The 17,319-nt window shown below is 55.2% G+C and overlaps 5 protein-coding genes across 5 annotated transcripts; 3 read left to right on the top strand and 2 right to left on the bottom strand.

Annotated features, from left to right (window-relative positions):
• Positions 1-4: 4 nt before the first annotated feature.
• ColSpa_10094 (uncharacterized protein) lies at positions 5-1,472 on the bottom strand (the record flags this gene model as incomplete). The annotated part of the gene is made up of 2 exons (XM_049276306.1): positions 5-597; positions 650-1,472. The coding sequence occupies 2 exons, from the start codon at positions 1,470-1,472 to the stop codon at positions 5-7; spliced, it is 1,416 nt and encodes a 471-aa protein (XP_049132263.1).
• A 1,418-nt stretch (positions 1,473-2,890) lies between these two features.
• Positions 2,891-4,396, top strand: ColSpa_10093 (protein phosphatase 2C 4; the record flags this gene model as incomplete). The annotated part of the gene is made up of 1 exon (XM_049276305.1): positions 2,891-4,396. The coding sequence occupies one exon, from the start codon at positions 2,891-2,893 to the stop codon at positions 4,394-4,396; it is 1,506 nt and encodes a 501-aa protein (XP_049132262.1).
• A 417-nt stretch (positions 4,397-4,813) lies between these two features.
• Positions 4,814-7,345, bottom strand: ColSpa_10092 (uncharacterized protein; the record flags this gene model as incomplete). Its single annotated transcript, XM_049276304.1, has 6 exons — positions 4,814-5,540; positions 5,595-6,268; positions 6,295-6,846; positions 6,909-7,069; positions 7,129-7,156; positions 7,229-7,345. 6 exons carry the CDS (start codon positions 7,343-7,345, stop codon positions 4,814-4,816), a joined length of 2,259 nt encoding a protein of 752 aa, XP_049132261.1.
• A 3,656-nt stretch (positions 7,346-11,001) lies between these two features.
• Positions 11,002-12,304, top strand: ColSpa_10091 (ceramide very long chain fatty acid hydroxylase SCS7; the record flags this gene model as incomplete). The annotated part of the gene is made up of 2 exons (XM_049276303.1): positions 11,002-11,849; positions 11,914-12,304. 2 exons carry the CDS (start codon positions 11,002-11,004, stop codon positions 12,302-12,304), a joined length of 1,239 nt encoding a protein of 412 aa, XP_049132260.1.
• Positions 12,305-13,425: 1,121 nt separating this feature from the next.
• ColSpa_10090 (RNA-binding protein with serine-rich domain 1) lies at positions 13,426-15,286 on the top strand (the record flags this gene model as incomplete). Its single annotated transcript, XM_049276302.1, has 4 exons — positions 13,426-14,090; positions 14,146-14,454; positions 14,507-14,971; positions 15,028-15,286. The coding sequence occupies 4 exons, from the start codon at positions 13,426-13,428 to the stop codon at positions 15,284-15,286; spliced, it is 1,698 nt and encodes a 565-aa protein (XP_049132259.1).
• Between the last annotated feature and the right edge of the window lie 2,033 nt (positions 15,287-17,319).

Here is a 17,319-nt window from a genome sequence, read left to right as displayed (position 1 = left end):
TCTATCAATATTCGGGGGTCCAATCCCACTTGTCGGCGGTGAAAAGCTTGCGCGCCATCTTGTCGGCATACATATTGCCCTCGTATCGAAGACGCTGGTCGCTTGCTAGACCTCTAGTGAACTCAAACTTCTTCTCTCCATTGTCCAAGCTCGCATTTTCGTCGTCATCAGGAACCCAGGAAGCTGACGCTCGATTATTCTTCCAATCGACCTGGGATATTGAAAGGACGGTCGACGACAGCATAGACCTAATGTATTCCACTATCGGTTCAAGACGTGTTCGAATGCCGCAGTTGGTGTGGTGCTTGTCAATTTGATAGCCTGGTACCTGCTTCAACATGGCCAAAATCTCCTCGATGTCAATGACTGAAGAATCTGGGATGTTGTCATACGAGCTGGGCCCGAAGTCGACAATGCCTATCAACTCTTTGCCCGTGAAGAACTTGAGCATCTGACCTAGCTGGAACGAGTCGCAGGCGGAGCTCGAGTCGTATCCAAGTTTACATTGCCTGTCGCGGGAGGAGTAAAGGGCAATAAAATGGCGATGTACCGAGGCAATGGTGTTCAAGACACACTCTCGGCGGTACTGTAGTTCTCCTGAATGAGGTCAGCATGTCGTTGTGGTTCGGGCGTGGGCTTAGTTACTCACGTTCCAAGCCGTCCGGCAGATGCCACCACAGCTCAGTACGCGAGAACTCGTCTAGAGACAAGGCACTCCAGCGGACAGAGCCACGAAGAATCAATTCCCGTGTGAAGCTATGGAGCTTGGGCGGCTGCTCCAACAGCCAGGCAACGAGAATCTTCTGTCTTAGCAGATTCTCGACGTCCGAACTTTTTCTTTGCGTGCCAGCTCGCGCTGCCTTTGCACTTGTTAGAGGCCACTTGAACTTGAGCTCGATACTAAGATATCTTGAGACCAAGGACCGACAATCGAAGCGGTCCGCCAAGATGGCTAGAGTTGTCACAAGGAGCATATTGACAGATGTAGATTGTATCTGCTTCCCGTGCATGATCCTCATCAAGTCCTCAAAGACCTTCTCTCGGCCGACAGACCTTGTAGCTTCATCATCATCGATGATGGTGATCCAAGGTAGGTCCCTAGGATCCACTTCGGCCAGCTTGAGCTTCTCAGCAGCCAGGCGGGCGAGCGTCTCTTCGACGTTGCTCGCCTCGGAGAACTGCTTATTACCGAGAAGGTTCTCAAAGTACCGGGAATGTCTCTTCAGGACGGAAAGCTTGACGCGATAGGCGACTCTGATGCTTGGGCTCAAGTTGGGCTGGGCAATGCGTGGGGCGCCGATTTTCTTGCTGGCAGCCTGCCAAGTCTTCCGAGCGGCGGCTATGGTCTCTCTGGATGTCTCGAATGTAACGTCCAGAATAATGTCTCCATCATCGCATATGCGCACAACGGGGAAAGACTCGCCCGAGGACGGATCCGATGTGTCATCCTGAACTGGTGCCGAGTCTTCCATCGTAAGACAGCGCCGCAGGGGTCGGGAGTCTCTGCCGCAACTCAAAGGGTGTCATGAAGAGTGAGAGAACAGTTAGCCATCGCTCGACTCGGAGGGAGAACCAATAGCGAGAACCTTCGACCATGAAAAGTCGACACTGATGTAAGTGAATATCCATATGTCATTCGCCTCTCAGAAGCCGCAGTGCTGGTGCATCTGCCTGTCCAATTCCACGGTAGTGGGTCTGATACTGTGTGTATTTTCTTGCAGAAGCCATGTTTGACACAGTCCTTGCTTTGGGTGCTGATTAGATAAGAGAGCCCTCCGAAGCCGCCGGCGGATGGCAGGTGTCGTCCCCGCCACTTACTTACGCAGAGTAGGTACAGTGCACATGGCTCTACCCGGATCCCAGGGTGACCTGCGGGATTGGCTGCAGCTAAACGTGGTAATCCCCCTAAAGACGACCGCGGCGGGCAGCTGGCACTGCATGGGGAATGGAAACCTCCACGGCCAGTGCCTGTCCCTCCCGTCCTTCCTTTCTAGGTCCGTCTCATTACGTCGCTGGGTCCATCCATGATCCAACCGAGGCCAACCGTGTGTGCCTTGGCCGAACTCAATCCTCTCAATCCCAACTGTGTCGAGACCAAACAATTGACCAGAAGCAACACAAACATTTCCCAGCGCCACCTGCAATCCATCTCACGTTCTCCCGACCTCCCACTTCCACCCTGCGCGACGATACTTACAGCATTGCAGCAGCTTCATGCCAATGCCTCGACGTCGCCGACGCAGCAGCTGACGACCCTCCCCCTCCTTTTGCATCCCTGACGAAGTAGCCGCGAGATTCCACCTTCGATCCATCACAAGCCGCCGCCCCAGCCTGACGAGCTGAAGCCCATGGCTTTCGCCAGCAGGAAGGCCGTCCTATCTGAGCTGCTGCAGCGCCGGTGACGCTCCTGACGTCTCTGTCCGTACATCGCCCATTTTCCAAAACAATGCCGGCTTTCACACGCTGTCCAACGCGACAAGTAGCGCAACATCATGGAACCATTCGGGTCTTTGCAGCTCCAGCTGTTCGATCGATTTGTTCGTGCTTAATCACAAACACCCGAGAATACGACGACAAGCCTGCCTCTTTCACGGTCCCGATACCAGCGTCGCGGCGAGACTACACCTCCCAGATTTCTGTCATCCGACAGCCTACGAGCTGGCTTCCTAGGCTGTCTAAGAGCCAGCGACGATGTTTGCTGGATGGCACTGAAGTGCCGAGCCTCGGAAACCGGCGATTCTTCCACAACTACTTTGTCACCCATCTCCCGTCATCCTCGTTACATCCTGATTCCCGAACGTCAGCTGGGCCGGGACACAAGTTGCCCCGCGATGCCTCAACTCCCCACACTCAGACGCCGGGGTCTTCTCCAGCCGCTGCAGCCCTGAACATGCCTAGCCGGGACCTCACCGTGGTCCGAATACCGCTCAAGAGAGCCAAGCATCATTTCGGAGTTGCCTCCTCGAGGGGCCAACGCTCGTACAACGAGGATACAAACCAGGCTGGCACCATCAGCGTGCCAGCCTTTGCCAAGCGGGCTCCCATCAGTCTTCAGAGAAGGCCAATCCAGAAGCCCAATGAGGCAACGTCCGCTGACAGTGCACTTGGTGACCCTCAAGTTTTCTACTTTGGCATCTTTGATGGTCATGGCGGGAGCCAATGTGCCGAATTCCTGCGGGATGAACTGCATGGTTACATCGAGCAAGCATCCGCAGACTTTGGGCTTCAGAGCAGCCTGAAGACAAGCCGACAAGAGACGGGTCGCAAGGATGAAGACCCGGAGAGATCCGAAGAGCTCTTCATGAAAACTGAAGAGGAGGTCAAGGACGAGATCTTGGTGCCCAAGCAAGACAAACATGGCGTCTTGAAGAACCCTGAGAGGAAGGAGCCTCTAAAAGGAGTCGATCCAGTCTCGGCCAAGGTCGATGACGTCCCCAAGGCCGTCCAGCTGGCGAAAGACCTGGTGGAAGAGTACCGACAAACTGTTGGCGGGTACTTTAGGCGCTTCAATCCCGAGTACTTCAAGCTTTCGGGAGACAAGAAAGAGAGCGCCAGCGACGAGCCTTTGGTTACGGTGGAGTCGGTTCTCATGTATGCCTTTCTCAGAGCAGACTTGGACTTCATTTCTGCCCAGGCTCGTAAGCCCGACCCCGACGACCCGCAAGCGAGCGACCGTCCCGTGAACAACGACGAAATCCTCGGGGTACCGCATAAACCGCCATCCGGCCACGGTATCGGCGGTCTTTCGCGCTTCAAGGGCGGATCGACGGCATCCATAGCTCTCATTTCGACGCCCACGCCAGCGCCTTTCTGGCATCCCAACGCGCAGTCTACCTTGATAGTTGCCCATGTCGGCGACACACGTATTCTTCTCTGCCAAACAACCACCGGCCTTGCGCAGCCCCTTACGTCGGACCACCATCCAACTACGCCCACCGAAAGCCGCCGTCTTCGGCGGTATGCGCCGGCTGGATCCATGGTCTCGGCAGACAGCTTCGGCGAAGACCGCATCGCAGGGCTCGCCAACAGCCGCGCGTTCGGCGACATGCGAAGCAAGCGCATCGGCGTATCGGCCGAGCCGGAAATCACCCGCGTGGAGGTCTGTCCGGCCGAGTACTCGTTCCTGGTCCTCATGAGCGACGGTATCTCGGGCACGCTCAGCGACCAGGAGATTGTCGACGTGATCAAGGAGGCTAGGACGCCCGAGGAGGGCGCCAAGGCCGTGGTCAACTACGCCACCGAGGTCTCCCACGACGGCGACAACGCTACCTGTCTGGTCGTTAGGCTTGGTGGTTGGGAGCGCCGGTCCGAGGGCGGCGTCGGCAGCCTTGGGACCAAGGAGATTCGCGACAAGAGGAGGGCGGAGGCGTTGGACCCTCGGCGGGGCAAACAGTGATCCCGTGGTGAGGATACACGTGCTCAGACTTTGAGGGAGGGGGGGGGCATTGTTACCATAACTATCATCTCTTGAGGAGTTGGGGACTAAATTATTTATTCTCAAAGCAAAGGGGGAACTGGTCTGGCCCATGTAAACACTGGCGGCGGGGATCGTCTTTACATGGTTTAGCAACAAAAAAACAACACGTGTCATACGAAGGGGAATCAAATCAGGATACAATCATGCAGTTCATGTGTTACGTGCTTCTACGCACTGACCCGGGGAATCGTCCTAGTCTCGCGAGCCCAAATGGATTCAAAGTACACCTCCCGTGCCGACCCAAACCGTTTCCGTGTTGCCCCATGGACTCCGGCCCATATCCCTTGTCCAAATTGTCAACTGTTAGCACCCTTCAATCCGAGACCCCGTACTCGTCTAGTAGCGGTGCTGGCCTGGGTACTGGCCCCAGCCGCCCTGCTGGTGATGAGGATGGGGCGGTTGCTGGTGGTGAGGGGGGTACTGGGGTTGCGGCGGTCCGCCGTATCCAGGACCACCATAGCCGGGTCCGCCGTAACCTTGCGGGGGCTGCGGAGGGCCCCATTGACCGCCGGGCGGAGGAGGGGGTTGGTGGCCATAGCCTTGTGGTTCGGGCTGGCTGTAGTAGCTTGAGGCCTGGCCTTGGGATTGGGAGGCCGGGTAGTGGTGGCTGCTTCCTCCCTGGCTGTCGTTGTATCCGTAATCCGGCCGCGACGGAGGGAGCGGAGAGCTGGACAGAGGCTTCGTGTCATCGCCCTCCATGGAGCTCAGATCACGCGTGCGAATCTGGTTCCAAAGCGAACCCTGCACCTTGCCATGTCCCAGCTCACCGAAGCCGTCAAAGGCTCCGTGGGAGTGGGTGTGACCGGGGCCACCAACACTCTTCGTGCCGTCGCCGCCAGTAAGAATATGGTTCTTGCCAGCCTTGACCGACTCGGACGAGAGCAGGTGAGACAGCTCGTGCTTATGGGAACTCTCGTTTACCCACTTGCGGACCGTCTCGAACATGTCCCGCTGAATCTGAATTCTGTCGTCGCGGGCTGCCGGGTGGTGGAAAGCACGGAGGACGTCATTGACGACCTCATCGACGGGCACTCCGGGGTTCTCCCAAGCGTAGAGAATGCGCCTACAATCATGTCAGCTTGGCCTCAAAGGCATCGTCCGAACACCTTTGACTTACGGGACTACATATTGCAGAACCGTCGCAGCAACTCTGCCCGCGCACGAGTTCAAGATGTTGGTGAAGTGATCTTTGGACAGCATAGAGTGGGTGGGATCATCACAACTGGGGTTTTTCCAGGGCTCCAGCTGAGAGTTGGAGCTGGCAGTGATGACAGTCGAGGAACCATCCTTAAGGACCTTGGAGACCTGGGTGATGATGGGCCTGACAAACGGCGCCAGCAGACCCAGAATGAACGCAGTCAGGGTCTCACTGATGTGGTCCAAGAGCTTCTCCAAGCCAGGAATCTTTGAGATGAGATTGCTGATGGACTTGACAATCTTGTCTCGGAACTGCAAGATCGGGTAGATCTTCCGGGCAGTCTCGACAGGGTCAAAGCTGGTGCTCATGCCGGGTACCTGGTTTGCGCTGTCGCGGCTGAGGTCTCCACGGCTGAGGTCACCGCCTGAGCGAGTGTTTTGCTGCTCCTGTGCAGCCGAGCTGGTTTGTAAATCGCGAGCCTGACTGGCCAGGTCGCCGCCAATGCCAGGGAGCTGACCGATAAGAGAAATGAAGTCGGTCGGCTTCGAGGAGCCAAGCCCCAGAAAGCCACGAGACCCAGTGCTGCCACCAGTGATGTTGGAGGTCATTCCCTCGGCGTTCTTGAGAGCGACGTTCATTTCGTCCACCTCGGACTGGGTAAAATGGTCCGTAGCTTCACCGAGAACAGAGTGCAGGAAATCGACAGCACCGAATGTCCCGGTGACGAGGGGAAGACTCGGCGTCCATTGAGGTTGATCTCGGTGGCAGCACCGCAGTGGGGGTAGACCTCGTGGTAGCCCAGTTCTCGCAGAGCAAGCTCACAGTAGTTGCTGTGCGCGCTGAAGTCCTCCATGCAGTGGAGGGCCTGCCCGAGACATCGCAGTGCCTCGCAAAGGTCGGTCTCCTTTCCTGAGCCATGCGAACCGCTCGTGTAGACCCGGCCGAAGTGAATGCTGCGGGCGAAGCTGAAGCGCAAGTAGCCAGCGCTGGTCGCCCAGCCGCCAGATTCATTGGCAATGTAGTTTTTCATGCCAGTGCGGGGGTCGATCTGAGTTTCGACAGGGTCGACGGGACCACGGAGGCGAGGGTCAAACTTGCGCGCGTCCATGCCATCGGCGTAACCCAGGGGGTTGTCAATGTGCTCTTCAGGACGGTAGACGCCCAGGCGCTCCTCGGTTACCTCGAACTCTTCCGTCGCATAGCCGAAGGCCATGAATGAAAGAACCCAAACCTATCAGGAGGAGTTAGGATAAGCGCGGCGCATCAATTTCTGCTATAGGAAAAGATACGAACCAGGATTCTAATGGTGGGAGCGTTCACTCCCTTCAAGCTGCCGACATCGACGGCCTGAGAGTAGTCGCGAAGCCAGTTTCCAAAGTAGACACGAGACACCAGCATGGAGGTCCACTTCTTGCCGTGCAAGAAAGCGATAGTCTTGAGCATATCCTCGATATCTGTGCGCAAACATGTCAGTAAGCTGTGGGCGTAAGCCGGGGGGCAACGGATTGCGCACCTCCATGACGCCAGTTGTGACCCTCGACCTGGCGATCGCAATGCGTTAGTATGCGAAACGGAGTGGTATTGGACGGTTTCTCTTGGGGATGTCGAGTTACCTGAGCAATGGAGGGGATGTTGCCCGCGCCAAAGGCGGCGGCGCGACCTGGCAAAAGCACCAGAAGCAGACAAAAGGCCAGGATGATGGAACCTCTCCCGAGACCGGATGACGCCATGGTTCAGGGTCGCGGGAGACTCGGAAGTTAAGTCCAGAAATCGGTAAAGACTGGATGTGAAGTTCAGTCGCGTTATTGCGTCGGATGTTCGGGGAGCAATGGAGGGGTTGCGCAAAATGCTTGGGTCCACGAGGTCAAGAATCAGCCTTGTTGGAGGGGTAAAGACGAGTGAAAGAGGTGCAAGGTGCGTTGAGGTGAGCGGGAAGGTTCAAGTTCGGCCAGACGAGTTAAGCTTCGAAAGCGGTTACCTAAGGTGATGTAAGGCACGTAGGGCACAGGCAGGTAGAGCCGAACAGGAGGATTGGGGTTAAATGAGAAAAGAGGGCGAGTCGAAGCTGGAATGAACGAGCTGAATGACTTAGAAGCTTGCGCAAACCTGCGAATTACATAGTGCAATCCAGCACCTTCACGTCTCGGCGCCATCCACCTTACGTAGTACTTGGACGGCAAAGACGTGCCGCGCGCAGACTTTGAAGGCTTGGGTCGCAAACCTGGGGCTGGAGGGAGTATTCTTAGATAACGCGCAATGCGTGTGCAGGGCAAGGACGCTATCATGGGATACCAACTGGCTGCCCCGCCATATGTTGGGATCACCGCTGACGACACCTCTGGTTCCCTTGCCTTAGGATGACGGGGAGCTGCTCACCTCTCGAGGAAAACCCCAGAGAGCTGTCAGCTTGGCTGTGTGCAGGACCAATTCTCTTTTGTTGCCTTGCGTCACATGTGTGCCATTCCGACCTACGCCGCGGTTGCAACTGCGGGCGATGGGCTGCATACACAAGCAGGCGAACCTGCATCATTCAGGATCGGCCTCCCTCGCGATGCAGGGCAGACCATCCCAGTGGGGGTTGGATAGAAGCAGTGCCATTGTCGGAATGTGCCCGGCAAGGTCGCGTTGGGGGGCTCGACCGAGCACTGATTGTCCCCAGAAAGCCCCCTCCATCATCTACTTTGATTTTACTTTTGATTGGCTTAAAGCAAGCTAGCTCGGACAGAGCATGGCGGGATAGCTGTCTGTCTGGTTCATGGAGGATGCAAACGCACTGCAGAGTTTCCCGAGCTATCTGAAAAGAGTGTTTAAAGGCAAAGGAGGTAGAGGGTACTTTGCGCTGGCGATATCAGATGCGCAGGAAACTTTGAAATACCTTAATTGGCGTCTGGCAGCCTGACGCCCTGCCCCACCTCCTGTGCGCTGAGCTCAGCACAACCGCGCCGCCGAATGCCCCGAAAGCAGGCCCCCAAACACTGAACAGCCAAGGTGCCCCTCCATCTGAAAGCGCCCAGGCTCTCGCCCATTAAGCGCGGCACTCGACAGGGCGGGGCCCGGCCGGTAGGGCAGGCGCAAGGAAACGGGCCCCGCCATTGGCCGAAGCGATCCGATCAAGTACACGATACTTGGCCCAAACGCATTGCGTCCCTGGCCGACTTCAGGCTTGTCCCCAGCACCATCGCCAGCCCAACGAGATGATCACTCATGTTTGCACCACAAGGTTGGTCTAGCCGCCGTGTTCGTTTCCTCATCTGTCTTTGTTCGATTTCCCAAAGTTGGGCGCGACTTAACTTTGTGGTTGACAGCTGGATACCTGAGTGCGGGGACCAATACTGTGATGTACTGGGTGGTCGGCTGGGTAGAGACCCTGCAATTCGGTGCGTTCTCCCATGTGCAACCTGTACGTAAAGAGGCTGTGACTAAGCAGTGAAAGGCACTTTTCGCGGTCGCAACAGCTGGACGAATCCAACGCGTGGCTCGCCAGCCACACAATGCAAAGCCACGGTCTCTAGCCGGCGTTTTCAGCTGGCGTCGCGTCGTCGTGGTGTCGAGACAAATCGTGCGTGTAATTGATTTAATCGAGTACGTACTTAAAAGCAGTTTTGATATGGCTCATGCGTCGACATGCGAGCTAGCTGCAGTGCAAAGACTCTCCCCATTAGCTCGACCTCAGACTCTCGACCCCAACAATGCTCACCCTCACAGACCGCCGCTGCTGCCAACAGGCGCCACTTTGCTGGCCATCTTGGTCTTGGGTCAATGGGAGTTCACGGCCCATTTGCCGGAGGTGCTAAGACGATGAGACGGCGTGAGTTCGTCCTCGATCTTATCTAAAGTGTTCCAAGACATGCCCCTCGTTTCCAGGCCCCTCGTTTTGAGGCAACGAGAAGCCAAGTCGGTCGGGAGAAACAAACACTGGGCACGCCGTCCCACGCCACACGGTACACCGCACTTCCAGTGTGAAGCTGACCGACCATTCCGAGCGAGTACTCGCTGGCGTCCATCAACACGACAGAAACAACTACATTGCAGGAATCAATCCATGACACCACCAGCATCAGGGAAAGGGGGCCTTTTGCACAGACCCGGCAGCTGCAAGACGATCCAGATGGGCCGCCAGCCGACGGCCTTGTTTGGATTTGCCTGACATATGTACTGCCCTGGGCCTGGGATGTTTTGGCTCGGTGATTGTCGCGGACTTTCCATGGGGGTGTAGGCGTCCATGTAGCGTCGCCATCCCAGTCTCCCATTTCCCTCCCGTCTCAAACTGCCATGCAACTTTTTTTATTTTCGCCTTCTGGAGATGCCGGACTCTGCCCAATGCCCATTCCCCGTTTCCAGATTTCCCCTTGTCTCCGACTCTCGGTGTCGTGGCCTGTCGACTCGAGTCTACTTTGCACCCTGCTCACCTCAGTGACAAGCTCTCACCTCTATCCCTAGGCTAGGAATAGCACCTCCCATTGCTTCCGCGCCCGCCAGCAAAACCACATCCCCTATGTCCCCGTTCCTAGTCAGTTTTCCGTCCCAGACCGTCTCCGGCCCAACTAGGCCAAGAAGTGCCCACACCTCCCTCCCATCCTGACTCCCGTCGCGCACCCATCCCGTCACTCGTTGCCTGTTCTGGGACGTGTTCGACTGGTCGCTGAGCTGAGGCAGCTGCAACTTCGGGGTTTGTATCCATCCAAGAAAAAAAACATCACACAGTGTTCACAGTGTAAACCCTGGAAAAAACGGGTGAGGGTGGTTGACTGTGGAACCACAAATCGGCTGTCCAAGCTTCCGCCAGGTCCCATTCTGTGCCAAAGTAACGCCACCGCGCTGTAATTTTTCTGTCCTGGAGAGATTAGACTAGTCGCGTACGGCTACAGCCTATGGCAGCAGAGAGCTTCCCCTGGGCTTCCTCCCAACTACTTCCCGCCCCATCCCAAATCAAACACCCCCCTAAATTAATTCCTTGACCCGTCTCCGTCTCTCTCACCACCCTCGACTGTTCCACCGAGCCTCAGTCACATCGCCCCGGCCTCTCTCGCCTCTCCTCCAACTTTCCCTCCCGGCCCTCCCGGCTTCTGGCTCCTTTTCCCTCACTCACGAATAGATCGCCTGCTTTTGCCTACCTTGCCTCATCTTAATACTTCTTCCTTCGTGCATCCTCCTCACCTCGACCTCTCCTCACTCCCCCCCTCTCTCTCTTGATAGGGCCTGCAACTGCGACTTTTGCTGCGACACTACCCGTCCACTCCCTTTGTTGTTGTTCAACTTCTTTATCTTGCCCACTTGGGACTGGGTCGCCAAACACTCAGAGCGACTACACACCGATACAACCCGTCCAATTCGTTCCAACTTCAGCCACCTACAACCGCAGACGTTCCGTCAATCCCGCAGCAATATGCCGTCGCGAACTCTTCCAACCTTCACTCGTGCTGAGGTCGAAGCTCACAACACCAAGAAGTCCTGTTATGTTACCATCGGCGCAAACGTCTACGACGTGACCGACTTTGCCCAAGATCACCCTGGTGGCGCCGACTTGGTCTTTGAGTACGCTGGCAAGGACATCGAGGCGATTTTGCGCGATCCCACCTCCCACCCCCACTCAGAGGCGGCGTACGAGGTTCTCGACGACTCCTTGGTCGGATTCGTCATCAACCAGAAGACGATCAACGGATCAGTTCACAAGGTCAATGGTACCGCGAACGGGAAAGTGAATGGGCATGCGAATGGAAACGGTACCGTCAACGGCAACATTAACGGCAACGGCAACGGCGCAGCCAAGTTTGAAAACGAGGGAGTCAAAATGAACGAGCACGGCGAGCTCTGGGACGGCGAGCGCTGGGTTCACCCCCGGACCGGTATGGCCAGCGAGGAGGATTTGAGCAAGGAGACGGATTACACCACCGATTATAAGAAGCACAAGTTCCTCGACTTGAGCCGCCCTCTCTTCCCCCAGATCTGGTACGGCGGCTTCAGCAAGGAGTTCTATCTCGACCAAGTTCACCGCCCTAGACATTACAAGGGTGGCGAGTCCGCGCCTCTGTTCGGTAACTTCCTGGAGCCTCTGTCTAAGACGCCCTGGTGGGTTGTCCCGATTGCGTGGCTTCCTCCTGTGGCATACAGTCTATACCTTGCCAGAGACGGCATGGAAAGCACCACGCAGGAACTCCTCTACTTCGGCCTTGGACTCTTCCTCTGGACTCTGATCGAGTATATTTTGCACCGCTTTCTCTTCCATCTTGACCAGTATGTTGTTCCGCTCTTGCTATGATCACTTTGGAGAAGGGTTGCAAAGCTAACAAAACCCCAGGTGGCTTCCTGACAACCGAGTCGGCATCACCGCGCATTTTCTCCTACACGGTATTCACCACTACCTCCCTATGGACAAGTACCGCTTGGTCATGCCCCCTACGCTGTTCGTCGTTCTCGCCACGCCATTTTACAAGCTCGCGCACTGGGTGTTTTCGTACAGCTGGCACGCCGCTACAGCCGTCTTCTGCGGAGGCATCTTCGGCTACATCTGCTACGACCTCACGCATTACTTCCTCCACCACCAGAACCTTCCTCTCTGGTACAAGGAACTCAAGAAGTACCACCTTCAGCACCACTTCCTCGACTACGAACTCGGTTTCGGCGTCACCAGCCGGTTCTGGGACAGCGTCTTTGGCACTGAACTGCCTCCCATTGTGAAGGCCAACTAATTCCTGCCTGCAAAAGCCACACCACCATTACCATTACCACCACCACCACCACCACCACCACTACAACAACAACATACATCTTGTCATGATGACGACTTCTGGGCCTATTCTCTAATGCTTGATAGAGCAGTGTCTGCTCTTCTTTACGATCACTTTGCCCCCCTTGTATATACGCTTTTAGGATTACTTTAACGCTGTAATGGGTTCGTTTCGAGGGCGTTCTTAGGAGATGGCTCAAGATGAGCCATGCGTATTACAGCGCCCCAGCCAGCCATGATGCGGCTGGGAAGAGCCGCCATGGTCTCATGGCAGGCTGTTTTAGTACAGAGTATTTTGAATGATACCACACACACCGAGATTATGCCATAAAAGTAATCAGACTGCACGTTCGTCCCCTTCACCCGTGACCGTTGCAGGTGATGAGTTTGATGTGTGCCCATGGCGAGGATCATAGCTTGTCCTCAGATCTTATGGATAGCTAGGGAACGAATGGAGTAACTCTACCGACGCCATGGGCGCATCCGAACGACGAACCGTTACAGCATACGTTGTTCACGGGCAGTCGTAAAGGGGGTCTGGTCGGGCCTTCAGTTGGAAGTCAGTTTTGGCATATTGCAATGCTACACCCTTCGCTCCTTCCCTTGGAACAAATCTCTGGGTCACGTGGTCAATTGGTCTGATGTCGAGTACGGATAGGTAGGTGCTCTGAACATGTAGGTTTTCCGCGGTGGCTCGACCGTGGGAAAGTGCAATGCAACCGTCGCGTGCTTGGAACCTGCTTGTCTGAGTCAGCTCCACACTCACTTCGCATTAGGTAAGTTACGCTCTTTTCCGCGGCTGCGGCCACATTCCAGGTTTGCTTGGCTACGGTACCTACTAGCCGGCCTCCCAGCGTCTAGGCTGTCCCTAACCCGCTAGCCCAAAGTTTCGTCCATCTGCTGCTGCATTGATCAATTCTGAGACCGCGCCAGCCTCTCACCGTCCCACGTCTTTCACGCACCTGCTTTCCCCTCCACCCACGCCACGACAAAATCTGCTTCCCAGGTCGATAGTAACACGCAGAAGTGTATGAACACTAACCAGATTTACCTCTGCCCATCAAGATTGACGCGAAAGACAAGATGTCGGGCCTAGACGTAGAGGCGTTGCTTGACGCCACCGCGAAAGGCTCAACCGAGACCAAGACACACGATGTCGACGAACGTCCCAACGGCGACCGCCCTGAGCGCAAGGAGCGCGATCGTGCCCGCGATGGAAGCCGCGACCGGGACTACGAACGTCGTCGCCGAGACCGCGAGCGCCGCGACCGGAGCACGACACGAAGCCGTCGCGGGACCCCGGACGACGTCAAGGCATCCACCCCTCGGAGCGACGCTGGCAGCCACAAGAGTAGGCGGAGAAGCAGAAGCCGCGATGATGACCGCCGTCACTCACGTCGTCACAGAGGAGATGGTGATTACTACAGAGGCGGACGAGCCCGCTCCCGCTCTCGCTCGCCCCACCGCTCTTACCGCTCATCCCGCGACGACTACCGCGAACGCCGCGATCGCTCCGATCGTTACTCAGGGGATCATCGCCGGGCAAGGGATGATGATCGCCCAGAGACTTCTTCCAAGCGTGAGGCTACACCACAACTTACTGAAGATGAACGGGATCGCCGCACTGTTTTTGTCCAGCAGCTCGCCGCCCGTCTTCGCACACGCGACCTGAAGGCGTTTTTCGAAAAGGTCGGCCCTGTCACCGAGGCCCAGATTGTCAAGGACCGCATTAGCCAAAGATCCAAGGGGTATGTGTACACCATTTCGGCCGTTGTACAACTGGGTGCTAATCGTTTCCCACAGAGTCGGTTATGTTGAATTCAAGAACGAGGACTCTGTCACCCAAGCTCTTCAACTTACTGGGCAGAAACTGTTAGGTATCCCTATCATTGTTCAGATGACGGAGGCCGAGAAGAACCGACAGGTTCGCACAACCGAAACCACTAGCGCCCACCCGAACTCGATCCCCTTCCACCGGCTTTATGTTGGCAACATTCACTTCAATGTCACCGAGCAGGATTTGCAGGCCGTTTTTGAGCCCTTCGGCGAGCTTGAGTTCGTCCAGCTCCAGAAGGATGACAATGGACGCAGCCGAGGCTATGGTTTCGTACAGTATGGTTTCCTCTCGCTCCCGACATTGGGGAGCCGCGCTGACCGACTCTAGATACCGCGAAGCCAGCCAAGCCAGAGAGGCTCTTGAGAAGATGAACGGGTTCGATCTTGCTGGTCGCCCGATCCGCGTTGGCCTCGGAAACGATAAGTTTACCCCTGAGAGCACTGCCAACATATTGCAGAGATTTCCTGGCCAAAACCCACAGTATCAGGGCTCTGCATTTTCTGGCGCGGGCGGTCGCGGCCCCCAGACATCGGCATTCGACCGTGCGGGTGGAAGAGACAGCGAGAAATCTGGCGGCGCTAGCGCCCTCGATGACACCGACGTCGCTGGCGTTAACTTTAACAACTACAGCCGTGATGCCCTGATGAGAAAGCTTGCCAGGACTGATGATGCTTCCAACGGAGTAGATGAACGACAGGTGCTGAAGCCCAAGACCGAGACCAAACCTCTGCCTGTCAACGTCAACATGGCCAGCCGATGCGTCGTCCTGCACAACATGTTTGATCCTGAAGAGTGAGTCAATTCTACCCTTTGGCATTCATCCCCTCCGCATGCTAATTCCATTGTAGGGAAGAGGGCGACGATTGGGTCAAGGAATTGGAGGACGACGTCCGACAGGAAGCAGAAACCAAGTACGGCCGTGTCGTCCACATCTCGGTCGACCCGAACTCCAAGGGCGACATCTATCTCAAGTTCGACAAGGTCCAGGGTGGCGAGAACGCCATCAGAGGTCTCAACGGCCGCTACTTCGGAGGCAGGATGATCGACGCGTCACCTGTTGTAGATGCCGTCTACAGCAGTTTGTTCTCTCGCACACGAGCGATCTGAAAGCTAATATATATGGCCTCGAAAAGCATCGTCTAGGATCCCCCCAGTAGGTATAATCAATCCCAATAAGCACCGCCTTCGCTGACACCAGTAGCAAGTCGATGTCCTCCATCTCCGTCTCACTCGATCCGACAGACTACGGCACAAAGACTTGTTGTCCCGTGGTCTCTGGTCAGCAGTAGTGTCTAGCCAAGTCTTTGTCACGTCGGAGAACAAAGGTCTAACCCAACAACATTGGAGAGCAGATCGACTCCGCACTGATTCTCTGCAGAAAACACATTTGATTGCACATTCGATCGCCAATCATTTTCTGGCTGATACTTGTACCTTAGGTTGTTTCCTTCAACGTACTCCTCTCACATGCGAGCGTGTATGACAGGTTGCCAAAAACGACGTCTGGGTAAGGAACAAGGAAGCTATAGCTATGGAGCCTACTTAGGTACTAAAATTTGTTCTTAGTATAATTGCTGTGTCTCAGATTAGCTGGCATATTGCTGGCTTGCTTAGTACCGTTGTCTTTTCCCTCCCCATGGCCTTTTCATTTTATCTCTTGGTACATTCTCGTCCTCGGCCACGACGGCTATCCTGTCATAACTCGGTTGGCCAGATGAAGGTCTTCTCGGTTCCAGGCATTAGTGTGGTACTACAGCCACGTGCTGGTACGGCGTCTCAAGCTTCTAGTGTCTGGACAAACTGTTCATTTCTGGTCTATAGCGGTCATTTTGACTGAATGACTATCACTTCCCCGTTTATTGTTTACTCTACTAATCATCAGTCCGGAATCCATGGCATTCTTTTCGATGCTTGGAGCGGAAATTTCACACAAGGCTCACCGTAGCACCTTTGATCTAAAATTCAGCGCTCATGAGTTCCTTTTCTTTTATCCCTAAACCACTGCTCACACGCCCAGTTACCTAGCTAGCGGCAAGTTTGTAGGTTGTATGAAGTAGCTCAAAAGCTACCCTACTGTCCAAATATGAAGTCACAGAAACATCTCGGGCATGCTAGTGCCTCTTTATCTCACTACTGCCTCCACCTCACCTACTATTAAGGGGGTCCTTTGACTTACTTATGTCTTGCACCAGACAACGATCAGACGCGAGATGCTGCGATGGAATTTTTGTCGTTTCCCTCTGACTTGCCTGGGCACTGACGTGCCTCTCTCGTCGACATAATATAATACTTCACCTATCAAGTCCGATTGAACTTGTTCACGTCTTGGCAGTCCGTGATGCCTTCAGTCTCAAGGAGCTGCCGGTTTGTGTTCTTTCACATTCCTTCCTCTTTTCTTGTCTCGTTGGCCTTGAAGGTGCAAGAGGTTTGTGTCTCCACGGTTCGTCCTTCGATGGCTGTGCAGGGCTCTTCTCGCTGCTTCTGGTCAGCTATTGTCCTCCGACCACTGCCGCTCCTCCATCGTTCTCTCAGACCATCATCACCCCCTTACCCCAGCATTTGGCCTGTCTTTCTTAATCATTCGTGACTGTAGATGTTGCCAGGGTTCCATCTCTCTTGTACCATGGGAAAAATACACATCATTGATCTAATGTCTTGTTATTACTAGGAGTGCCTGCTTGTTCCTATATCTATCACTCAATATCAATCCTCCATAAGCTTTGAGTAAGAACTCTAAACCAGCAATCACGTCGACAAGTGCCCCTCTCCCGTCATCTTGTGAAGGTCGCCCTGGCCGGATCACGACGGCCTGCCTTGACCCGTTCTGTTGACAGCCGCCCTTATCCCCCCCCTTGGACCCTTCGGACCGAGAGACTGTTCTTGACCAGGTGACTTGTCTTGACCCTCGCGAGCTCCCGCCCTTTCGAGAAGTAAAATAGGGAAAACTCTGCTCCATTCTTTCTGCTTTCAACTTCTTCTCAAAGTCTTTCTCGTCCTCTGCCTTGTCTTCCTCCATAGCCATCTACCTTGTTCCCATCTCTTCTCCTCCTCTCTTGGTCTCGCCATTTATCCTCTCTCTTCCTTACCACTCGAAAAGCGCCCTCCTCAAGCTCTCTATGAGCTTGTATTTCTCCTTGGGA

The sequence above is a fragment of the Colletotrichum spaethianum genome, assembly GCF_022836535.1.
Source record: "Colletotrichum spaethianum MAFF 239500 DNA, contig33, whole genome shotgun sequence".
Classification (NCBI taxonomy): domain Eukaryota; kingdom Fungi; phylum Ascomycota; class Sordariomycetes; order Glomerellales; family Glomerellaceae; genus Colletotrichum; species Colletotrichum spaethianum.
Note: the sequence above shows the minus strand (reverse complement) of the source record. Positions and strands in the feature narration are given on the sequence as shown.